The sequence below is a fragment of the Phacochoerus africanus genome, chromosome 5, assembly GCF_016906955.1.
Source record: "Phacochoerus africanus isolate WHEZ1 chromosome 5, ROS_Pafr_v1, whole genome shotgun sequence".
Taxonomy (NCBI): Eukaryota; Metazoa; Chordata; class Mammalia; order Artiodactyla; family Suidae; genus Phacochoerus; species Phacochoerus africanus.
In genome coordinates this window covers 42631166-42654437 of record NC_062548.1, presented here as the reverse complement: position 1 = coordinate 42654437, position 23272 = coordinate 42631166, and the positions used below count along the sequence as shown (strand labels likewise).

At 52.9% G+C, this 23272-nt stretch overlaps 2 protein-coding genes across 12 annotated transcripts in view; one reads left to right on the top strand and one right to left on the bottom strand.

Annotated features, from left to right (window-relative positions):
* Positions 1-10705, bottom strand: part of ANKS3 (ankyrin repeat and sterile alpha motif domain containing 3) — a 23720-nt gene extending 13015 nt beyond the window's left edge. For 4 of the 8 annotated variants that reach the window (XM_047780597.1, XM_047780599.1, XM_047780598.1 and 1 more), the window contains exons 1-7: positions 10274-10705; positions 9779-9889; positions 6816-7027; positions 6051-6249; positions 5824-5945; positions 4788-4869; positions 492-627 (exon numbers count right to left, since the gene is read on the bottom strand). In XM_047780597.1, coding sequence (XP_047636553.1) covers positions 492-627; positions 4788-4869; positions 5824-5945; positions 6051-6249; positions 6816-7027; positions 9779-9787 — 760 coding nt within the window. In that variant the 5' untranslated portion in view covers positions 9788-9889; positions 10274-10705. Of the gene's footprint in view, positions 1-491; positions 628-3375; positions 3485-4787; positions 4870-5823; positions 5946-6050; positions 6250-6815; positions 7028-9619; positions 9639-9778; positions 9890-10273 lie in introns of those variants that run through there. The other 4 variants (XM_047780600.1, XM_047780601.1, XM_047780603.1 and 1 more) reach the window with 4 other exon arrangements.
* Positions 10631-23272, top strand: DNAAF8 (dynein axonemal assembly factor 8). 4 transcript variants are annotated; one of them, XM_047780612.1, is made up of 9 exons: positions 10631-10699; positions 12549-12729; positions 13167-13295; positions 16064-16561; positions 18767-18902; positions 20069-20207; positions 21284-21412; positions 21724-21816; positions 22558-23272. In XM_047780612.1, exons 2-9 carry the CDS (start codon positions 12607-12609, stop codon positions 22838-22840), a joined length of 1530 nt encoding a protein of 509 aa, XP_047636568.1. In that variant the 5' UTR covers positions 10631-10699; positions 12549-12606; the 3' UTR covers positions 22841-23272. The 4 variants fall into 4 exon arrangements, with proteins under 4 accessions (XP_047636568.1, XP_047636567.1, XP_047636569.1 ...); XM_047780611.1 differs by having other exon boundaries at positions 10633-10741; XM_047780613.1 differs by lacking the exon at positions 10631-10699 and adding an exon at positions 10791-10852 and having other exon boundaries at positions 18767-18884.

Sequence of the window (23272 nt, the reverse complement as noted above, 5' to 3'; positions counted from 1 at the left end):
GTGTAGAGCCCAGTGGAACTGATCAGGGAGCCCAGAAACAGCCCCAAACACAACAAGAAACGCAGAATACATGATAAAGACGGCCTTCTCAGATCACAGGTCAAAATGGACTCGACATAAATGATGCTGGACAACGCGGCGGCCTTTGGAAAAAAACATACCTCACACCACCCAGGAAAATGCCGTGTGAATGCATCGGAGAAGGGAAACCACACATGTACTAGAGGAAACCACGGGCACATTCTTGTGCAACCAGGGCACCACAAAGATTTGCCCACTAAAAACCCAGAGACAATGCAAGACTGATGACTCTGACAACATAAAAGTAACACATACGTACGGCCGATACCAGAGCAAAGTCAAGAAACAAAACTCAGGGTGGTCCCATGAGCGTGGTAGCCTCAGGCTGAGGGGGGCAGGGGGCGGGTCCCCACAAGACCCCAGGAGCCAAGGGGGTAGGGAAGATGCCAGCACAGGCCTGGCCCAGGCACCTGGGCTCCGGTAGAGGCTCTTGGGCAGAGAAGCTGAGTGAGCGTCCAGCAGCCCCACGATCTTCATGTGTCCGTACTGCTTGGCTAGCATCCGGGCCGTGGCCCCACTGTGGTCTCTCGTGTCCACTTTGACTCCCTGTGAAAGTTCGTGAAAGAAGAAGAGTTAGGACTTTGCCTGCAAAGCACCCTCACCCAGACTGAAATCTCAGCAGATGCTGCAGAAATACAAAAACCCCAAAGAGAATACTATGAACAATGACAGGCCGACAAATCTGACAGCTTAGAAGAAATGGACAACTTTCTTTCTTTCTGCTTTTTAGGGCTGCCCTGCGTCCTCATGGATCCTAGTGAGATTCATTACCACGGAGCCACAACAGGAATTTCCCACTCTCACCACTGTTACTCAACACAGTACTGGAAGTCTAGCCACAGCAATCACACGAACAAAAGAAACAAAAGGTAGGTATCCAAGTTGAGAGAGAAGAGGTAAAACTGCCATTCTATGCAGATGACATGACACGATACAGAGAAAACCCTAAGGACTCCACACAGTAACTACTCAAACTGATCAAAGAATTCAGCAAAGTAGCAGGACACAAGATTAGTATACAGAAATGCAACCGATTTCTGAACGTTAACAATGAAACAGTAGACAAGGGATACAAAAATAAGATACCTTTTAAATTCTCACCCCAGGAGTTCCTATCGTGGCTCAGTATTAATGAACGTGACTAGTATCCATAAGGACACAGGTTCAATCCCTGGCCTCACTCAGTGGATTAAGGATCTGGCATTGCTGTGAAGTGCAGTGTAGGTCACAGACTTGGCTCAGATCTGGCGTTGCTGTGGCAGCGGTGCAGGCTGATACTACAGCTCCGATGTGACCCCTGGCTTGAGAATTTCCATATGCCATGGGTAATGCCCTACAAAGACCAAAACAAAACAAAACAAAACCTCACCCCAAAAATTAAATACCTAGGAAGAAATCTGACCGAGGAGGTAAAAGACTTATATGCTAAGAACAATAAAACATTAATCAAGGAAATTAAAGAGGATTCAAAGAAATGGAAAGAGGAGTTCCCATTGTGGCGCAGTGGTTAACGAATCCAACTAGGAACCATGAGGTTGCAGGTTCAATCCCTGCTTGATCAGTGGGTTAAGGATCTGGCGTTGTCGTGAGCTGTGGTGTAGGTCGCAGATGCGGCTCGGATCCCACATTGCTGTGGCTCTGGCGCAGGCCGGCAGCTACAGCTCCGATTCAACCCCCAGCCTGGGGACGTCAGTATGCTGCGGGAGTGGCCCTAGAAAAGGCAAAAAGACAAAAAAAAAAAAGAAATGGAAAGATATTCCATGCTCCTGTACTGGAAGAATTAATATTGTTAAGACAGACATACTACCCAAAGCAATCTACAGATTCAATGCGATCCCTATCAAATGACCCATGACATTTTTCACAGAACTAAAAGAAACAATTCAAAATTTTATATGGAACCGTAAAAGATCCAGAATTGCCAAAGCAATCCTGAGGAACAAAAACCAAGCAGGAGGCATAACTCTCCCAGACTTCAGGCAATATCACAAAGCTACAGTCATCAAGACAGTGCAGTACTGGTACCAAAAACAGAATACGGACCAATGGCACAGAACAGAGATCCCGGAAATAGACCCAGACACCTATGGTCAGTTAATCTTTGACAAAGAAGGTAAGAACATAAAATGGGAAAAAGACAGTCTCTTCAGCAAGTGGTGCAGGAAAATTGGACAGCTGCATGTAAATCAATGAAACTAGAACACACCCTCACACCATGAACAAAAATAAACTCAAAATGGCTGAAAAACTTAAACGTAAGACACGACACCATAAAACTCCTAGAAAAGAACACAGGCAAAACATTCTCTGACATCAGCTGTACAAATGTTTGCTTAGGTCAGGCTCCTAAAGCAATAGAAATAAAGACAAAAATAAAAATAAACCAATGGCACCAAAACAAACTTAAAGCTTTTTGCACAGCAGAGGAAACTATAAAACAAACAAACAAACAAACAAAAAAACAACCAAAAAGACATCCTATAGAATGGGAGAAAATAGTTTCATGCAACTGACAAGGGCTTAATGTCCAAAATACACAAACAAAACATACAACAACTCATACAACTGAACAACAACAAACAAACAACCCGACTGAAAAATGGGCAGAAGACCTAAACAGACATCTCTCCAAAGACATAAGGACGCCAACAGGCACATGAAAAAATGCTCAACATCACTAATTACTAGAGAAATGCAAATCAAAACTACAATAAGGTACCACCTCACACAGGTCAGAATGGCCATCATCAATAAGTCTACAAATAACTAATGCTGGAGAGGGTGTAAAGAAAAGGGAACCCTCCTGCACTGTTGGTAGGAATATAAATTGGCACAGCCACTATGGAGAACAGTATGGAGGTTCCTCAGAAAACTACATATAGAATCACCATATGATCCAGCAATCCCACTCCTGGGCATATATCCAGACGAAACTTGCATTCAAAAAGATATGTACACCCCTATGTTCATTGCAGCACTACTCACAATAGCCAAGACATGAAAACAGCCTAAATGCCCATTAACAGATGAATACTGCTCAGCCATAAAAAAAAAAAAAAATAATGACATCTGCAGCAACATGGATGCAACCAGAGATTCACACTAATGCAGTCAGTTAGAAAGAGAAAGACAAATATATGATACCACTCATATCTGGAATCTAATATATGGCTCAAATGGCACTAGCTACACAAAGGAAACAAACTCATGGACATGGAGAACAGACGTGTAGTTGCCAAGAAGGATGGAGAGGGAGAGGGCTGGACTGGGAGTTTGGGGTTAGGAGATGCAAACCATCACATCTGGAGTGGATGAGCCATGAGGTCCTGCTGTACAGCACAGGGAACTGTATCCAGTCACCTGTGATGAGGATGGTGGAGGACAACGTGAGAGAAAGAACGTATGTGTTGTATGACGGGGTCATGTTGCTGTACAGCAGAAACTGACAGAACACTAAATCGACTATGATAATTTTTTTTTTTGTCTTTTTGCCATTTCTTGGGCCGTTCCTGTGGCATTTGGAGGTTCCCAGGCTAGGGGGCTAATCAGAGCTACAGCTGCTGACCTACACCACAGCCACGCCAGATCCAAGCCACGTCTGCGACCTACACCACAGCTCATGGCAACGCCGGGTCCTTAATCCACTGGGCGGGGGTCCTTAATCCACTGAGCGAGGCCAGGGATCGAACCTGCAACCTAGTTCCTAGTTGGATTCGTTTCCTCTGCACCACGATGGGAACTCCTACTTACTTTTTTTTTAATGGCCACACCCAAGGCTTATGGAAGTTCCCGGACCAGGAGCTGAACCTGAGTCACAGCTTCCACCCACATTACAGGCGTGGAAACAGCAGATCCTTTAACCCTCTGCGCCGGGCCGAGGACAGAACCAGCGCCTCTACAGCAACCCAAGCTGCTGCAGTCAGATTCTTTTTTTTTCCCCCCCCTTTTATGGCTGTACCTGCAGTATATAGATGTTCCCAGGCTAGGGGTAGAAATGGAGCTGCAGCTGAGGCCTATGTCACAGCCACAGCAACACCAGACCCTTAACCCACTCAGCCAGGCCAGGGATTGAACCTGCATCTTCATGGATACTAGCTGGGTTTATAACTCACTGAGCCACAAAGGGAACTCCCAAGCAGTCAGATTCTTAACCCAGGGCACCACAGCCTGAAGGAACTCCAAGTGCCACTGACTTTTTTTTTTTATAATTTTTTTTTTGGTCTTTTTTTTTTTGCTATTTCTTGGGCCGCTCCTGCAGCATATGGAGGTTCCCAGGCTGGGGTCGAATCGGAGCTGTAGTCACTGGCCTACGCCAGAGCCACAGCAACGCTGGATCCTTAACCCACTGAGCAAGGGCAGGGACCAAACCTGCAACCTCAAGGTTCCTAGTCGGATTCGTTAACCACTGCGCCACGACGGGAACTCTGCCACTGACTTCTTAGTGATATTTTCCCACACTTCTCAAATCACAGTATTTCCAGAATTATCCCAGGAATAGGCATTTACAGTTCCTTGCCATTGTTCCCCTAATGCCTAAGCACGGCTCAGCACTTGACACCAACAGATGCTCAATGAAAAGGTGTTGAATAAAATATAAAGAGCACTTATTTGTGTGTAGCAGAAAACTCTCTTGTAGTTTACACCTCAGGGAGATGACTGTTCACTTACTGTGACTAAACTATAAGCTAACAAGCGGGGTCACATACATGATTGAGAAAATACTGCACGATTATCTCATGGCCTGCAGCAGCTGCTTCCATCAGAGGAGTAAATCCATACACGGGCTCCCTGCAGGATGGAGACACGGCAGATGATCAGCGGAGATAAGCTGTGCAGGCAGAAGCGTCCCTGCTGCAGACAAACCGCCTGTCCTGGGGCCAGAGGGCTCCCTCGGCCTTACGGGGAGGGACGAGCCCCGTGAGCACGTCGGCCCGTCTGCTCTCCTGGTTTCTACCCCAGCGCTCACCTCTCGGGTTCTAAAGACGAACCATCCCCCATCTTTGCTCCTGCTTAACCATTTCCACCTGCTGTCTCCGACTCCACTTAACCCCAGCAACGAGCAGCGGCGGCCTTTCATGCTCACAGACAGCGACTCCCTCCCAGCCGCCTATCCAGACAGCCTGCCTTGCGGGCTCAGCATCCTCCAGGAACCCTGCCCAAAGCTCCAGGCCTAACCATCTACCTTGCCCTTGCCATCTACCCTGCCCTTGCCACACCTGGAATCTGGTGCTTATTTTTCATGCTTGCTTATGGTTAAACCAGTGCTCTCTGCAGATGCCTCCCAGGCCTCACTGGTTTCACCTGGTCTAGAAGACAGGAAGCAAGCAAACTAGTGGTTTTCATCCATTCTCAGGAACACAGTTCTCACATTTCAGCACTGCTGAAGTCCGAATGTCAATAAATGAGGTGCATTTTTCTTCCTTAGCAACACGTAAATCACTGACGCCAACCGGGGCGAGCAGTGTCTAACAGCTCTAAGCCGCAGGCATTGCTACCCTGTTTTCAGATAGAGAATCAGGAGCAGGCAGCTTAAAGGACTGCACCCGACAGATGCACGGAAAAGCCAGGGCCATCCCTGTGCCTCGGCACCTGGGCGGGACAGTCCCCTGTGCCCCTTTGTCTTGAGCCTGTCAACCCAGGCAGGGGCTCCCTGCCCTCTGGCCTTGAGCTGCCTCGCCAGCTGCCCTCCTCTGAGTCAGACGTGACCAACCCCACCCACGGCCACTTAAGACTGCTGATCACCTCACGTTGGCGTTGGCTCCGCTATCCAGAAGGAACTTGACCATCTGCTGGTGGCCAGCACTGGTGCAGTGGAAGAGAGCAGTCCAGCCTTGAATGTCCTTCATCTCTAACTCGGCACCTTGCTTCAAGAGAACACAGAACACTCATCAGGACAGCCACTCCTCTGCATGGGGTCACCTTGCTGGAAGGACCCAAACGCTCCCGGCTCTGCAGAGCGGCCCGCCCACCTGGAGAAGGAAATAGGCGATGCTCTCGTTGCCGCAGCTGGAAGCCAGCATCAGCGGGGTCTGCCCTTCTGGGGTCGGCACGTTCACACTCACACCCGCCTCGAGCAGCAGGTGCACAATGGTGTCATGTCCGATGTAGGAGGCGTACATCAGCGGGGTCCAGCCACCACCATTCTTCTTATTCAAATCTAACTCTCTCCTAGACAAACGAGAGCCATCCCCCACCTGGGGCCGAGCAAAGCTGGTGGCGAGGCCAGGCCAAGAGAGCGGGTGGGAAATGCTGACAAGAAGCAGAGCTGTCTGCCACCCTGGACGTCATGGAGAAGGATGGCTACGCTCGCCGGCCACCTGCCTCTGCCATGCTCCGGGGGGTCACCCCCTCCCTCTGCGGCAGGGGCGAGAGGGGAGAGAAGGCCAACAGGATTAAAATGAACCTCCTGGGGAAGGAGGGTCATACGGCACTGCTCTCCATCTTTACTTCTGTTTTGTTTGAGCATTTCTGCAATCACTCTGGTTAAAGTAAGCCTAAAATGAAAAGTCTTGAAGCCTATGAAATAAAATTTAAGCTGTCTTTTCCTTTCTCGGACTCCGAACGGCCTTCCTCACTGGCACCCAGCATAAACCCTCACTGAGAGGAGCGAAGGCCACGCCAGCCACGTGCTACATGGCTAGAGAGGTGGGCAAGGCCCCGCAAGCCCCTGATGGCCTGGACCTGGGCGGGAGCTCCCAACTCCACGGGGAGGAAGGCTGCCCAAGCTGTCTTACCGCTGCACGCATTCCTTCACCACTTCATACTGGCCGACGGAAGCGGCTGTGTGGAGGTCCAGGGGGACGGCCAGCTCCTCCCGGCTGACCTGCGCGCCCAGCCCATGCCACATGGACAGGCTGCGGTTCAGGAGCTCCGGTTCGCTGGCTTCATCGCTGAGCTCCGACATCGCCGCAGCGGAGGCGGGGCTGGTGAGGCCTTTCCTTTCTGGCTGTTTTGGGAAGTGAGAGGGGATGGTCACACCCCTGCCCACCTTCACTGCCCTGGCCGACTGCTGTGCAATGCCCTGACTCCTGGGGCTGACCAGACAACTTCATTAACGAGCGCACGGTGTGGGCAGCTCCATCGTGCTCACACTGGTGAGCTTGCTGCTGGACAGGAAAAGAGGAGCACTATCCTGAGTCATCAGCTGTGGTGTGTATTTTCCTTCATGACACCCTAGGCCCCACATTCTAGAAAGGGAATCCCCCAGGAACTCAAGGAGCCCGATCGCCTCTCGGATGGGCACCAGAGATACGGTAATTGGGTCAGTGGACCAAATCAGCTCTCAGGGTCAGTGGGAGAGACCCTGGACTTGGAATTTGATCAAAAATGATCTCAGGGAGTTCCCGTCATGGCTCAGTGGTTAACGAATCTGACTAGGAACCATGAGGTTGCGGGTTTGATCCCTGGCCTTGCTCAGTGCGTTAAGGATCCAGTGTTGCCGTGAGCTGTGGTGTAGGTTGCAGACGCGGCTTGGATCCCACGTTGCTGTGGCTCTGGCGTAGGCTGGCAGCTACAGCTCGGATTAGACCCCTAACCTGGGAACCTCCATATGCCACAGGAATGGCCCCAGAAAAGGCAAAAAGACAAAAAAAAAAATCTCTGCCACTTAGCTCCAACTCCCAGTTTCTGTCTAAAGGGAACATACTATCTCAAAGGACTGCAGTTAAAAACACATGGATGGGGAGTTCCCGTCGTGGCTCAGCAGTTAATGAACCCGACTAGTATTCATGAGGATGCAGGTTCAATCCCCGGCCTGGCTGAGTGGGTTCAGGATCCGGTGTTGCCATGAGCTATGGTGTAGGTCACAGACCAGGCTCAGATCTGGTGTTGCTGTGGTGTAGGCCGGCGGCTTCAGCTCTGATTTGACCCCAAGCCTGGGAACTTCCATATGCTGCGGGTGCAGCCCTAAAAAAAGACAAAAAAAAACAACAAAAACCCACATGGAACAATGGATAAACAAACAGGGGCACATCCATACGAGGGAATGCCACTCCACCACAAGCAGCAGCAGTGAACAGTTTTGATGTAAACAACACATGAACGAATTTCAAACACATTAGGCTAAGTGGATGCCAGATTCAAAACGCTGCTTCCTGTGATGATCCCATTTACAAGACTTTCAAGATAAAACTAAGGGTTGGAGGACTGATCAGTGGTAATCAGGGTTAGGGGTCGGGGTGGCACATAGAGAGAGAAAGAGGGAACCTGAGGGTGGTAGACTTCTCCTACATCCTGACTGGTGGACTCATGACTCTACACGTTTATCAAAACTCACAGACCTCAACACCAAAATGAGTGAATTTACGGTGCATAAATTTTTAAAACAAATTTTGAAAAAAAAAAAAAAAAAGCCCAGGACAGAAACCAGGATGGGACTGGTGTACGGGAAAGGCCAACTGACTAGGAATCCACCAGCATTCCCTTGAAACTGGGAGAGATGATGGGGACGGGCTAGACTAGTAAATGTGTGGGGTGACACCTTCCCCGAGATGGGACACCAGGATGAAGACTTCGAGGAATCCTAACTCATCAAGCCCATGTCATCAGCTTCCTAGTAGAACCCTTATCCCCGGAGAGACATTTGTCTCCTCTGGGTGGAGGGAAGAACAAGGACAAAAGTGTGGAAAAGGAAGAGAAGGAAAAAAAAGAAAACCCCTTCCAGTTCAGGGGACCTGAAAGTACAGGTGCACAGGTGCCATGAGCACCTCTGTCGCTACTAAAGAATGCTTCCGGAGTTCCCATCGTGGCGCAGTGGTTAACGAATCTGACTAGGAACCATGAGGTTGCAGGTTCGGTCCCTGCCCTTGCTCAGTGGGTTAACGATCCGGCGTTGCCATGAGCTGTGGTGTAGGTTGCAGACGTGGCTCGGATCCTGCGTTGCTGTGGCTCTGGTGTAGGCCGGTGGCTACAGCTCCGATTCGACCCCTAGCCTGGGAACCTCCACATGCCGTGGGAGCGGCCCAAGAAATAGCAAAAAGACAAAAAAAAAAAAAAGAATGCTTCCAAGCACGAGAGGACAGCCAAGATGGCCAAATAACAAACAAGCCACCAGCTAGGGGGAACAGTACGGCAGCCCTTGGCCAGAGTGTGTGTAATCAAGTTCAGAGCAAAGCCTGCTTCCTGGATCCTCCACACCACACTGGTGGGCCAGAGAGCAAGCAGCTCTCTCGCTCTGCAGGTGGGAACCCCCAACCTGAACAGTCCTGGCCACAGAGCCTGGATAAGGATCCAAAGCTGAGCGTCAGTTCAGTTCTCCTTTCACTGGATCCCTCAAACCTTCTTTGGGTGTGTCTCTTCTACTCCGCATACTGCTTCCAGGGTGAGACCCAGGTTTTATTGGAGGCTCATCTGTCTGACACCTTTCCCAGCGCTAAGAGGCAATGAGAACCAGACCCCCACTCAAGGAGCCCGAGGAGGGAGAACTGGGAGGCTAAGAGACCCTAAAGCTACTACTACTTCCTTTCTCATCCTTCCACACACCAGCTGCTCTACAATGATGGGGTATTCGTTATGAACAAAATTATATTCACGCACGTACCACAGTATACTTGAAGAAAATCTCCTGCACATCGCTTCCAAAACTTATTTGAAGGAAGTAGCACTGTAAATACTACATTTTAATTCTCGTTCTACCTTTGTGTCCTATCCATCCTGCAAAATGCTAATTATCTGTTTGTTTTTAATTTTACGGCCGCACCTGCGGCATATGGACGTTCCCGGCCCAGTGACTGAATCCGAGACGCAGCTGTGCCAACGCGGGATCCTTTAACGCACTGCGCCACGGCGGGAACTCCAATATCCGTAACTTCTGAAATAAGCAAAAAAAAAATCAACAACAAAATGACGCTGGTGATAACTGTCACGCTCGCAGGGAGGAGTTCTGGAAAAGCCCGAGGGCACCCGGTCCCGCCCCGGGGCACAGGTCTTCCGCGGGGCCGGGTATTCAATCTCGTTCTCAGGCCCTGGGGAAGGAACCTAGGGAATAACCGGAGAATCTACAGCACTGACATCCCTTGGCGCCTCCTCCCAGAAACCCTACTCGGCACTTGGCTTTATCCTCCCCGTTCTCCAGCTGCAAAGCGGAAGCTCGGAGTCTGAAACTCCTGCAGCGAGCCAGCCACACCGCTGGGAAGCCCCGCGGGTGGGCAGCAGGTGCGGGCACCAGGCAGGGCAGGGCCGCCGCGGAACCTACCTGCTCTGGGCCTCGGTCCCTGGGCCGTCCTGGGGCTGCCGCCAACCCGCGTCTCCTCGCCGCGGCGCTTCCCCAGCTGCGCCCGCCGGGGGAAGCCTCCACGCGGGCCGCCGCGGCAGCCTCCAAATTCCGCCGCCCTACTCCCGCCCCGGAAGTGGTTGCGGGAGGCGCGGAGCACGCCGGGACGCTCGTGGGTCTGCGGGGGAGTTCCAGGCGCTGTGGAGTTCGTCATTCCCGCTCCCGGACCTTCCGGTCAGCTCGCCCAGCTCATTGTGTGACGCCAGGGGCAGCCAATGATCAGGGGGGAGTAGCCTTGCCCCGCCTCCCCACTGGCCAGGAGAACCAATCTTGTTTCAGGAGAGGCAGGACGCGCCAAGTCCCGAAGGAGGAGCGGGGAGGTTGGGAAACAGTTGGCAGTCCAGTAACGTAAGACTGCTGAGCGGAGATACGAAGGCGGCGAAAGCCCCTGTAATTGCGCTGCGGCCCGAGGGGGAGAGTAAGACAGGAGGGCTGCGATCGAGGCTGTTTATAGCCCTGTTGCGACTGCGCTGGGAGGGGAGGCTGAGGCGTAGGTCGGTGGTGAGTGGCCTCGGGCCTACCGCAGCTGCAGAGATAAATGTTGAGAGTTGGACGGAGCGGGCGAGAAAGAGGGGCTGGGAATCGGTGGGAGGACGCGAGAAAGGTTTTCAGGTTTCCGAGCTTTAAAATTTAAAAACCCGACCTAGGAGGACGTTGGCGTCTAGTTGTCATAACAACTATCCCCTGGCAGTGGGAAGGGGTGGGGTTTGGGGCGGGGCTAACGGGCCGCCGCCAAGAAACGGACGCGGAGGCAGTCAGGATTCCCCCGGACTGGATCTGCTATTTCGCGTAGTGTTTTGACGTAATCCTTACCAGCTGGGTGAGCGGAGCTCCTCCCCCTGGCGTTCAGGACCCTTCCGATCTGGTCCGTTTGCACGTCATTTTCCAGTAACTGAAACCTTCCTCCCCCAACTTGTTGGCAATTTTCACTCCTCTGAGCTCTTACCTGCTCTTCCCGAAGGCTGCAATGCCTTTTCCTCCCCTAGTGCCTTATCCTTCTGGGGAACAGTAGTAGTAGTCATCTCTGGTAGTCCCTCTCACCCAGGTGATTTTGTTGCCGTCTGATCTGCTCCCCGAGCCAGAGAACACCCCGTGATCTATCTACCAGATGCATCCTCACTCTGCTCTTCCCAGGTCAGAGTGCACCAAGCTCCTGCCCCCGCTCCTGTGAACGCAGAAAGAGCAAGACACCCCCACTCACCTCTCCTGCTGCTTCCCTGTTGGGGGCCATTGCTGGGGCAGGAGTGTTCTTTTCCCACTGTATAGTTACAGAGGCCTCTCAGGCTGCAAGTACTCTCCAGACGCTGGCTCTGAAGAACCATCATGCCACATCTCAAAGCCCCCTTGATCCCTGAGAGACTGGGCCTTCTCCTGTTAGACTCTGGGATTACAGAAAAAGGGGGGGTTGTATAAGGAGTTAAACTGTGTCAACTCCCCCCCCCAAAAAAAAAGTGTCTTGGGGACTCCAAAGTGTCTCTAGTCTGTTCCTTTGTAAGGCAGCAGTAAAGGGCGTTTGGGCTTGAAATACCCTCTGAGTTGGATACAAATTCTGTTTTTAGGGCCACAGCTGCAGCATATGGAGGTTCCCAGGCTAGGTAGGGGTTGAATCAGAGCTACAGCTGCTTTACACCACAGCCACAGCAGTGTGGGATCTGAGCTGCATCTGCAACCTATAGCTCACGGCAACACCAGATCTTTAACCGAGTGAGGTTCATGGATACTACTCAGGTTCTTAACACGCTTAGCCACAATAGGAACTCCACAAATACTGTTTTTGCTTTTACTAATAATATAACCTATCTGAGCCTATAAAATGTAGACAATAATAGTGTCTTTGTTATATGGGATATATATAGTTTACACATATCTATATATCATCACATGTATCATTCTGTATATCATGTCCATATATCTACATATCAAGTACATATCATATTACATATCATTACACATCAATGCATATATCTATATATTATCACACACCATCATATACATACATCTGCAGGTACCATACTACACTACACACACACATGCACTCACAAAGCATGGCAGGCACAGTGCCTGGCACTCAGCAACAGAAACCTGCAGACCAGAAAGGAGATGGGGTGGGAGGTCTGCCAACCCGTTTTCATCCCCCGAGGGGTGGCATATGCTTTGAAAAGGCAGCCCCCTGAGCTTTTGACACTTTGCCCTCTAGCCTCATTCCCTTGTCTTACGGAAGGCTCCTTGGATGACAGCGTGCTGCGAAGCATCCCATGGGCCCGGCCCCCATGGCATTCCACAACAAAGACGTGGGACCCCTATCGCCCTCCCCCTGGGACACCATCCTGGAGGCCGTCAGGGAGCAGCTCCCGTCTCTGGACTCTGATTCATCCTTGGTAGGCAACTGCCTTCTTCCTAGGTCTTCCTAGGCCCCCACTGCACTGTCCAGGCTGACCAAGGACAGCTTTGGAGCTTGTTGGCTCAGTGTCACATAAGTAAAGCCCCAGGGCTCCCTGTCGCAGGAGGGGACGGGAAGAGTCTGCTCTTTCAGCCATCCTCACTGCCCTGCTCATTCAGTCCCAGGCACTAACTGAGCAACTGTTGTCCCCTAGGTCTTAGGGGTGACAGGTATGTGCAGAACGGGGACCCCTGGGCTGCCGAGCCTCATCCTAAGTCAGTGGCAGGAACCAGCCAAAGCAAGGCCCTTTGGAAGAAAACTGGTCTCCCCAGCTGCAGAGCAGGGTGGTGGGGTTGGGGGAAGCAGAGGCCCTCCTGGCTCTGCCTGCTGCACTGCCGCTGCCATGTAATCCAAAGCCCTTTCATTTGTCCACAGTCAGACTGCGAGGAAGAGGAGCTGTTCATCTTCCAGCGAGATCAAACCACCCTGATTCCAGACTTGTCAGAGGAACTGGCTGAAGACCCTGCCGGGCCCTGGGTCACTCCCTCTGGGTTTCCTCCTGAGGTCTGTGCAATGCGGGCTCCAGGGGTCCTTGAAGCCAGGACCCTTCCAGCAGAATAGGGTGTGGGTTATCCATGACGCTCAAGCAGCACTGTGGGTCTAAAGAGGTCTCGCATCTCTGCACGCCCAGGCCTTTTTCCAGGCACAGCCCAAGGAGTTCGGACACCAAGCATCTAATGACCTTGTACACAGCACACTCTCATAGGCTGGGGTGAGGCCTTGATTTCTATCCTGTTTTGCCACCTACTCTTCGCCTTGGTGGTCCTTCCATACACACACACACACACACACACACACACACACACACACACACACACTCACTCACTCCTACCAGCTGTCCTAGTTTCTACCTGGGCTGTCTGACCACTGTCACAATTTGTTGGCAAAAACACCTCCCCTAACCCAGCTAGCTTCAGGATCCTCATAAAATCCTGAGCTCCCTAAATACCTGTTGATTGTATCAGGGCAACAGTGGGGATTCAGAGATGAGCAGCGTCCCTGGCTAGGGAGGTGAGATGAACTCAAGAAACAGAAAACTCTGTGCATTGTAGCTGCAATCAGTGCCAGATGTCGGAGTGAATTTTCCATCTTCTTGTCTCCCCACTTCCCAGGGCACCAGGTAAGACCAAGAGCTCTTATCTAAAATTAATGGCATGGGGGAGTTCCCATTGTGGCACAGCAGAAACAAATCTGACTAGGAACCATGAGTTGAGGGTTCAATCCTTGGCATCGCTCAGCGGGTTAAGGATCTGGCGTTGATGTGAGCCATGGTGTAGGCTGCAGACACAGCCTGGATCCCGAGTTGCTGGTGGCTATGGTGTAAGTCAGCAGCTGTAGCTCCAATTAGACCCCTAGGGTGGGAACCTCCACATGCCGCAGGTGTGGCCCTAAAAAGCAAAAAAAAAAAAAAAAAATTTAATAAAATTAATGGCATGGAGTTCCCGTCATGGCTCAGAGGAAACAAACTCGACTAGTAGTCATGAGGACGCAGGTCCAATCCCTGGCCTTGCTCAGTGAGTTAAGGATCCAGCACTGCCGTGAGCTGTGGTGTGGGTCGCAGACACGACTCAGATCTGGCGTTGCTGTGGCTGTGGTGTAGGCAGGTGGCTACAACTCTGATTTGATCCCTAGCCTGGGAACCTCCATGTGCCGTGTGTGTGGCCCTAAAAAGACCAAAAAAAAAAAAAAAAAGTAAAATTAACGGCTTGATGCTTAAAGTCACCTGCTGGCTCTATGACCAGAACCCATCAATGGCGTTTCATCACTGGCAAGCCTCCCACATGTCTGCTGGGCTCTTGATGTGTCTTGGCTCCAGAAGAAACCTAGCCCAATTATAAACATTATGACTCGTTATCACTCAGTGACTAGGGGAATGGGTTAGTTAAAGCAGTGGAAGGTGATTTTATTGGGTAACCACGGACAGCAGGGCAGAGCTGAGCTTCATCTGATGTGCAGAGGGTGACGGGGTGTTTCAAAGGGAGAGTGAGGGAGGGGGCGAGGGGGGCTCCGTAGAGGCATAAAAGTGAAAAACCACAAACCGCCAGTGTCAGGGAAGAGGCGATTCTGCCAGGTGTGACTGCTCGCTGGCAGGTGTGGAAGCTGGAGTCTATCCTCCCACAGAGAAGGGAGGCAGAGGCCCTGGTCGCTCCCGATGAGTACATTTCAAAGGCCCAGCTCTCAGGTCTGTGAGAGATGCTTCTGGGGTCTAAGAGGCACATATTCAGAATTATAAGCCCTTTCTAGTAAATGGCCTAAGAAAGGGAGGTCAGGGGCTTCTCATTGGGAGTTGCCGAAAACAGAGTAAATTCTCACGGCAGCAGTGAGCCTCTCGGGCAGGCGTTTTAATGAGGGGCCTGATGCTGTCAGAGGCCACCTCGGAGCCCCATACATGCCGAGCTTCTGTAGTTTCAAGTACACGTGCTGACACAGGGTCACCTTACAGAGCCAGGGCAGAACTCACCAACTCCCTCAGCCATGCCTAGAAATAGATCTGAAATAACCCCGAACAGGAGAACTGCCAGGGCTGTGCGCCTGTGCATAAAGGCCAAAAGGTGAGAAAAACCCAAGTGTCCATCAACAGACAAAATGGATCAACACAATGAGGGCCATCCATACAAAGGAATATTATGCATCCATGAAAAGGAAGGCAGTTGTGACACATGCCACAACATGGGGGGACCTTGGAAACATGAGTGGAAGGGCATGAAAGGAACAATGCTGTGTGGTTGCACTTTTATGAAATATCCAGAACAGGCAAATGCACAGAGACAAATAGTAGATGAGCGTTCACTAGGGGCCGGGAGAGGGGTGGGAGCTTCTGTTCAGCGTGAAGAAGACGCTTTGGAAGAGAGGCAGTGATGAGGATCACACAAGGCTGTGAATACAGTCAATGCCACTGAACTGTTCCTATAAGGATGGTTAAGGTGGGAGTTCCCGTCACAGCTCAGCGGTTAACACATCTGACTAGCATCCATAAGGATGCAGGTTCGATCCCTGGCATTGCTCAGTGGGTTAAGGATCCAGCATTGCTGTGAGCTGTAGTGTAGGTCGCAGACGTGGCTTGGACCCCCCCTGGCTGTGGCTGTGGCGTAGGCCAGAAGCTACAGCTCTGACTGGACCCCTAGCCAGGGAACCTCCGTAAGCTGCGGGTGCAGTCCTAAAATAAAAGAATGGCTAAGACGGCAGATTCTACAGTCTATACACATCTTCCCACACACCAGAACTCGCTGAGGTGATTTGAGGCGCTCACCAGATTCGTCTGTTTCCCACAGCCAGCGGTGCACGTGGAGCCCACCCCAGAACCTTGGAGGGACTGTAGCCCGAGGCTTGGGGAGTCAACCTCCCTGGAAGGAAGGGCCCCCGGGGGACCTCTGCAGAGCTGTGGCCAGAGCAGCTCCCACCTCAGGATGCCCGTGGAGGCCGCCGCGTGGCAGGAAGACGAGGGGGGCAGGTCGTTCAACACCAGCGCATCCCAAAGTGGCAGCCAGGGGCCACAGGGTCAGGCCACCCTCCCCCCTGGGGAAGCAGCCCTGCAGACAGAGGGCCCGGGTGCTGCCTCAGGGGCCCCGGCAGGCTCCAACTCCACGAACCGCAGGGGCCTCCGGAGGGAGAGAAGGAAGATGATCAAGAGGGACATACTCCACAAGGTCACCGGGAGCGCCCGGCACCCAGCCTGCCAGGACCCAAGTCCAGTGGAGGAGACGCCCCGTGACACTGCAGAAAAGCCACCAGAGGGGCCCCAGCGGGGACTGCCCATGCACTCCCTCCAGGTAGGTGTCCCCCGGGCCCAGGCCTCCTGGGGCATTGGTCCTCCCCAGGCCAAGCCGAGGGCCGGCCCACTCTGCCTGCCTTGGTAGCAAAGAGGTGTAGCCTGGGGGCTTAAACAACAGCAATTCCTTTCTCACGGTCTGGAGGCTGGAAGTCACCGCTTCATCGTGTCTGTGTCTGCTGAGAACATGCTTCCCGGTTCCTCTGGAAGGGTGTGGGAGCTCCCCGGGGTTTCCTTTCTGAGGGTACAAATCCCGAGCATGAAGCCTCCACCTTCATGGTCTAATCACCTCCAAATGCCATCACATGGGGGCTAGGATTTCAACACACTGATTCTAGGACAGACATTCAGTCCACGACAGCGACCTTAGGCCCACGGCACCAGGCCCACCACCAGGCAGGCGGTCCTACCAATCTCGGGGTGTCATCCCAGCACCAGCAGACAGGCCTTCCTCAGGAGAGTCAGAGAGACCAAGAGAAGAGCAAGGAGACCCCAGGTTGTTGCTTCTTTTTTCTTTTTTTGGCCACACCTGTGGCGTATGGAAGTTCTCAGGCCAGAGACTGAAGCTGGGTTGCAGGTGGGGCAATGCCACCACAAACCTGCACCTCTGCAGTGAGTGGAGCCATTGCAGTTGGGTTCTTAACACACTGTACCACAGTAGGACCCCCCAGCCTTTTACTTATTTATTTTTTTTGTCTTTTGTCTTTTTAGGGCTGCACCTGAGGCATATGGAGGTTCCCAGGCTAGGGGTCGAATGGGAGCTAAAGTCACCGGCCTGTGCTGCAGCCACAGCAACTCGGGATCCGAGCCATGCCTGTGACCTACACTGCAGCTCACAGCAATGCCAGATCCTTAACCCGCTGAGCGAGGTAAGGGATCAAATCCACGTCCTCAGGGATGCTAGTCGGGTTTGCTAACCACCGAGCCACGATGGGAACTCCTCCCCAGCCTCCTTAAAAAAAAGAAAGGAAAAAAAAAAAAAAAAATCCCAAGCGTGATCACCAAGACTTACGAGATAGAGAACAGGCTTTGATAAAGCGCAGTCGAAAAATGTTCACGTCCTTGTCCTCGCTCTCATACAAATGGCGAGCCCCTGTTAATGCAATTTCGCTATCAGCAAAGCCAGCAAGATGACAAAGGCGGTTCAAAGAGATGATGAGAAATGGATTTTGTAAGGTGGAGGGGGGGAAGGACTTCGGGGATGGAAGTGCTGCCCTAAATGCGCCTGGTCAGTCAGTGCCTCCAGGGCAGCGGACTGGGGTTGTCTACTCCACCGGACAGAAGAGAAAAGCCTTCATGTCTCAGTTTTACAAAAGTGTACCCTAGAGATGTGGGCTCCTTCGAAGGTACTCCCACATGACATTCAAATGTCACAATTTTCTTACCTACTTGGAGACAACCAGCATCAGGGTGCACATGAGAGTCATTTTCACCGATTCCATTCTATCAGTTCCAGGCTGCCCTCAAATCCCTTTATTTTCACTCTTCTATGGAGCTACCGGGATCTGCAAGGCCGTACCTAAGACACACTAATTCCTGATTAATGCCTGCCCTCGCGTCACACCCATGCCCCCACCACACTCTCCCAGGCCCTCAAGTCCTGACACCTGCCTAGAACAACCCGCTTCTTTCTTTCATCTTTCTTTCCTCCTTCCTCCCTCCCTCCCTTTCTTCGCTTTTTTTACCACCACACCCCAGGCATATGGAGATGCCCAGGCTGGGGGTCGAATCAAAGCGGCAGCCACTGGCCAACACCACAACCACAGCAACACCAGATCCAAGCTGCGTCTATACACAGCTCACAGCAACACTGGATCCTTAACCCACTGAGTGAGGCCAGGGATGCAACCCACATCCTCACGGACACTAGTTGGGTTCTTAACCCACTGAGCCACAATGGGAAACTCCAAAAACCTGTTTCTTAATCGAGCAAAACGTTTTAAATCCTAACACTCTAAACCTGTATGAACTAAGTAGTTTTCAAATCACACTGGTTTCCTCCAAGCTAAACAGTGTCTTTGTGCCAGAAACCAGTGTTGCCCAAAGGTAGCACAGGAAGGGGGCAAGAAAGGCAGGCTGCACCCTTCACAGAGCCTCAGTCCTGGTTTCTGCCCCAGACACCCCAGGACAGCCTCCGTGGGTCAAGGCAGCTGTGAAATCCAACAGGATCCAGGAGCCTCATAATCACCACTTTGAACTATTTCAGCAACTTGAAGAGTGGGATTTGGATCAAGTCCTTCAGAGTCTGACGGGGCGAGAAGATGACCAGGGAGATGGCGCTCCTGGAGCCACATGCTGTGCAGCTGACCACCTCGAGGGCCAAGGTCTGACCTTGAACCCAGGTGCATTCCCACAAACAGCTCCTTCCAGGCCTCCCAGTAAAACAGGGCTGTGGACTGGGCCCAGTCAGCCCAGCAGCTTGCTGCATCTTCTCTCCTGCTTGGCCCTCACTCTCCTACAACCCAGGATGCAAGAGTCCATCCATCCATCCATCCATCCACCCACTGACTTACTCATCCATCCAACCATCCATCCCTCCATCCATCCACTCACTGACTCCCTCATCTATCCATCCATCCAACCAACCATCCATCTGTCCATCCGTCCACAAACCAACTCCCTCGTCCGACCATCCATTATACCCGTGACTGCCAGCTAGATGCCAGGATGGACCAGGCCTTGGAGATACAGTGGAGCCCTTCAGACATGGCCCCTGCCCTCAACCCATGCCATTTCCTCCTCCTTCCCCCACAGACCTTCTTCTCTTTATGTCTGGGAGCAGAGTCATCCTGCATTTTGTGCCCCTTCAGCCAGCTCCTAAACACAGTCCTGCTTCCTCGGCCTCCCCCTTTACCAAAGGAAACCAGGGACTTGTTTCTCATTGTGCTTGCGCCTGGCTCTGGGCAGTTTTGTAAGAAAGCCCCCGTCCCCTCCAGGCCACTTGGGCCCACAAAGGGCAGTGGAGGCAGGTCTGAGGTGAAGGAGATGGGGGCTTTAGGCCTCCTCTGTGGCTGACAGCCCTGGTGCTGTTCTAAACAGGGTTTTGCTTATAATTTAACCCCTTAGAGCAGGATAAGGAGACTCTCACCCTCCTGACAGTGGGGCAGGGTTGGGGGACTGCAGCTGGTACCCCCATTTTTGGCATGCAATGTGGCAAAACCTGTTCTCCATTTAAAGGCGCATAAGACTTAGATCAAGCTATTCCACTTCTAAAGTGTGTCCTAAACACACCCTCACCCAGGTGGATCATGGATGTTCGTCGCAGCACTGCCCAAACTTGTGAAAAAGTGCAAACAACCCACACTGGGTGTTCAGTAGGGGACAAGCTAATCAGTCAACCACATGATTCTCTGCATGAGGTGAGGGGGTTCTGTCCGTTTGTCTCAACCCAGAAAGACACAGAATACGTGAAAAAAAATCTATAAAGGATGACCCTCTTGCTTTTATCCCCACAGTCCAGGAGTCAAAGGGGGCTGTGTCCCCGCTAAGCTGCCTCCCCTCCCCACAGACCACGCGGAGCCGAACACACAGGACAGGCTCATGGAACGGCTCGTCCTCCTGTGTGCCAGGCAGTCCAGAGCCTCTCCTTCTGCCCGGAGGGCACCTGCTGACATGCCCCAAGACAAGCAGCAGGAGGCTGGAAGCAGGTGGGGCTTGCCACTAGCCACGGCCCCTGTCCCCTCTAGAAATGGCTTCTCTCAGCATTTATAGGGCCTACTATGGCTGGGGCACTGGATGTGCATTTCCTTCATCCTCAGAGTGCAATCAGGTACTAGTCCCCCCATTTTATAGATGGGGAAACTGAGGCTCAGAGAGGTTGACTTGCCTAGGACCTAAGTGGCAGACCTGGGACTCAAGTCCCGAAGCAGCTGCTCTTCCCCCACCCCAGCAGAACCCCTTCACGGTCCACATGGCCTCCCTGGAGAACCCTGCCTGTCTGGCCCCAGCTAGGCCAGCTGCAGTGAGAAAGGCTGAAGCTGGGGGTGGGGTGGGCAGAGGTGGAGTCAGGGCCCGGGGGTCCCTCAAGGCCCAGCTGCACCCCAACTCTCTCACTCTGCTAGTCCCACTCTCTTGAGGAATCTGAGCACCAGTAACTGCCCTTCTTGCCTGAGCTGGCTGGAGTGGGCTTCTGTCCTTGACAACTCAGGTGTACAGTAGAAAGATCTAGACCTGTACCGTTTAGTCAGTGGCCACCGGCCACATGTGGCCAGTGCAGCTGAGAAACCGAATTTCTAATTTGATTTCAATGAGCTTAAATGTAAATGTGGAGTTCCCGTCGTGGTGCAGCGGAAACGAATCCAATAAGGAACCAGGAGGTTGCAGGTTTGATCCCTGGCCTCGCTCAGTGGGTTAGGATCCAGCGTTACTGTGAGCTGTGGTGTAGGTCGCAGACACAGCTTGGATCCTGAGTTGCTGTGGCTCTGGCACAGGCTGGCAGCTACAGCTCCGATTCGACCCCTGGCCTGGGAACCTCCTTATGCCACAGGTGTGGCCCTCAAAAGACAAAAAAAAAAAAAGTAAACGTAAGGAGCTACTTGTGGCCACCCTGGAAAAGGCAGACAGGAAGTTCCACCCGCCAGCCCTGGCCCACATCTTGAGGATTGTTCTCAGGACCTGCCTCTGTGTCTTGCATGGGGTGACCAGCCAATGGCAGCCAAGCCCAGCACCAGTCACACAGCAATCACTGGGAGGTGACACAGCCACCCGGTCCCTTTCACCCCAGGTGCGTTTCCAGGGAGCTGGGCTTCCAGACGCTGGCCGAGAACGTGCGGCTGAGGGGCCCAGCCGAGCCCCCCACCATCTTCATTGACCTGCGGCCAACAAAACCATCAGACCAGGGGTCGCTGGACAGGTACAGGGAGCCATGACAGCCCTACAGCAACCCCACTGCTCTGAGCTGTCATGCTGGCCTCCGGAGGGAAGGGCCCTTGGACAGACGCGTCCCGGGAGCACTGCTCACTTGAGAAGCGCTTTCTCTGGGAACTGAGCCCAGCCCACAGTCACACTGGGTCCAGCAGCAGGCGCCCCCCGCAGGGAGCGAGGAGGCGGGGGTCGGGATGGGGTTGCGTGGCCCTGGCTGCGTCCCTCCACAACTTGTGGGAAGCCCAGGGGCCCTCTGGTTTCGGCGGGGGTCCAGTAAACCCACCTTTCCTCCCCTCCCAGCTCCAGCTCCAGCTCCAGCTCCTCCAACAGCGAGGAGGAAGAAGAGGAGGAGGCGGCAGCTCAGAGAGACCCAAAGGGCCCAACACGGCTCAGGTAACCACGGGGGGGGCTCCCACCGCCTGGGAGGCTGACCTTGCCCTGGCCTGACATGGTCAGCACCGGCGCTTTCCATTCTGCCTCCTGCACCCACAGGGCCAGCACAGGAGGGTGTGGGCTGGTCTGGGAGGGAAGCCCAGCATCGACTGGCCTGGCCTGCTGTCCTCCAGACACCCCTCAAGGATGCCCTGGCCCACTCTCAAGAGGGGTCACATTTTCTTTCTGAAAAATATCTCCCTGAGGTGATGTGCTCTCTGCCAGTGATCGCAGGGGAAGCGGAGGGAAGAGTTGGGAGGGAACAGAGTCACAGCTGTCGGCCAGAAAAGCAGGGCTCGGGGCAACTAAGTGAAGAATCTAGCTCAGGAGAGGCCCAGGCCTAAGTGTTGAGGCCACCCCATCGTCATGGGGCGAATCTGAATCGCATGCTCTGGCCCTTGCGGAACTGCGAAGCCCGCAGACCCTCCCTCTGGGGACACCGGGGTCTGAGGCAGCTTCCGCAGTGGAATGTGACCAGGTGCCACGGGAGAGAGGGAAGACAAATTTGGGGTAGCAAGTGCCACCCAGAGCCTTTAACGTGCTAACGTGCTCTGGGGCGGAGTGAGGGCTGAGAAGCCGCACTTCTTACTCATTCAGTATCTTGAAAACCAGGGAACTCGCTCCAGAAGACTCAGCCTTTCCAGTATTTGCGGCCGTTTCGGTGGCAAAGTATTGATGGAGGCTGCTTCTCCTGTGACGTAGGTACTGCACGGGCAAGAGTCAGCTTCTCCAGCAGCTCAGGGCATTTCAGAAGGCCACGGCTCAGCCCCAGCTGCTGGCCGGTGAGGGTCCCAGCAACCAGAAGGCTCAGGGCCCTGGAGACACAGCCGGATCCAGCCCTGTGGAAAAGCAACACTGCACCCTCTGGGCCGAGAGGCAGAGCACCCAGGCCAGACACCCAGAAGGAAGTCTCGGGGCCCTGGGAGACCCTCTTGGGGCAGGGACAGCCAGGGAGGATCTGGTACCCGCTCTGGGCCAACTGTAGATGCCTCTGCTAATGGGTCTGAGGAAGTGAGTGAATGGCCTGACTTTCCATCCACACTCGAGGCCCTGGGGTCCCCTGCTCTTGCACCTCCATCTGCATGTGCCCCTGCAGCACAGGGACCCTCCTGCAGTGGCCCTGCCACCAGACCCGTTAGAACACAGTCAGACATCTTCAGGCACTGAGAACAAAGACACCAGTACCAACTGCACAGAGCATGACAGCTCAAGCGGCCCCAGGCCTCTGAAAAGAGACCAGAAAGAAACACCATTCCTTTTTAAAACTAAAAAACTTACCTCAAGGTTGAAAAGGTCTTGAAGAACTTAGCTTGATCTTCTGGGTCCTGGTCCTGGATGTTTACTGCCTTGTGTTCCTCAACAAACACAACACACACACACAGACGGAGGGACTTTTTGATAAAAAGGTAGATGGAAA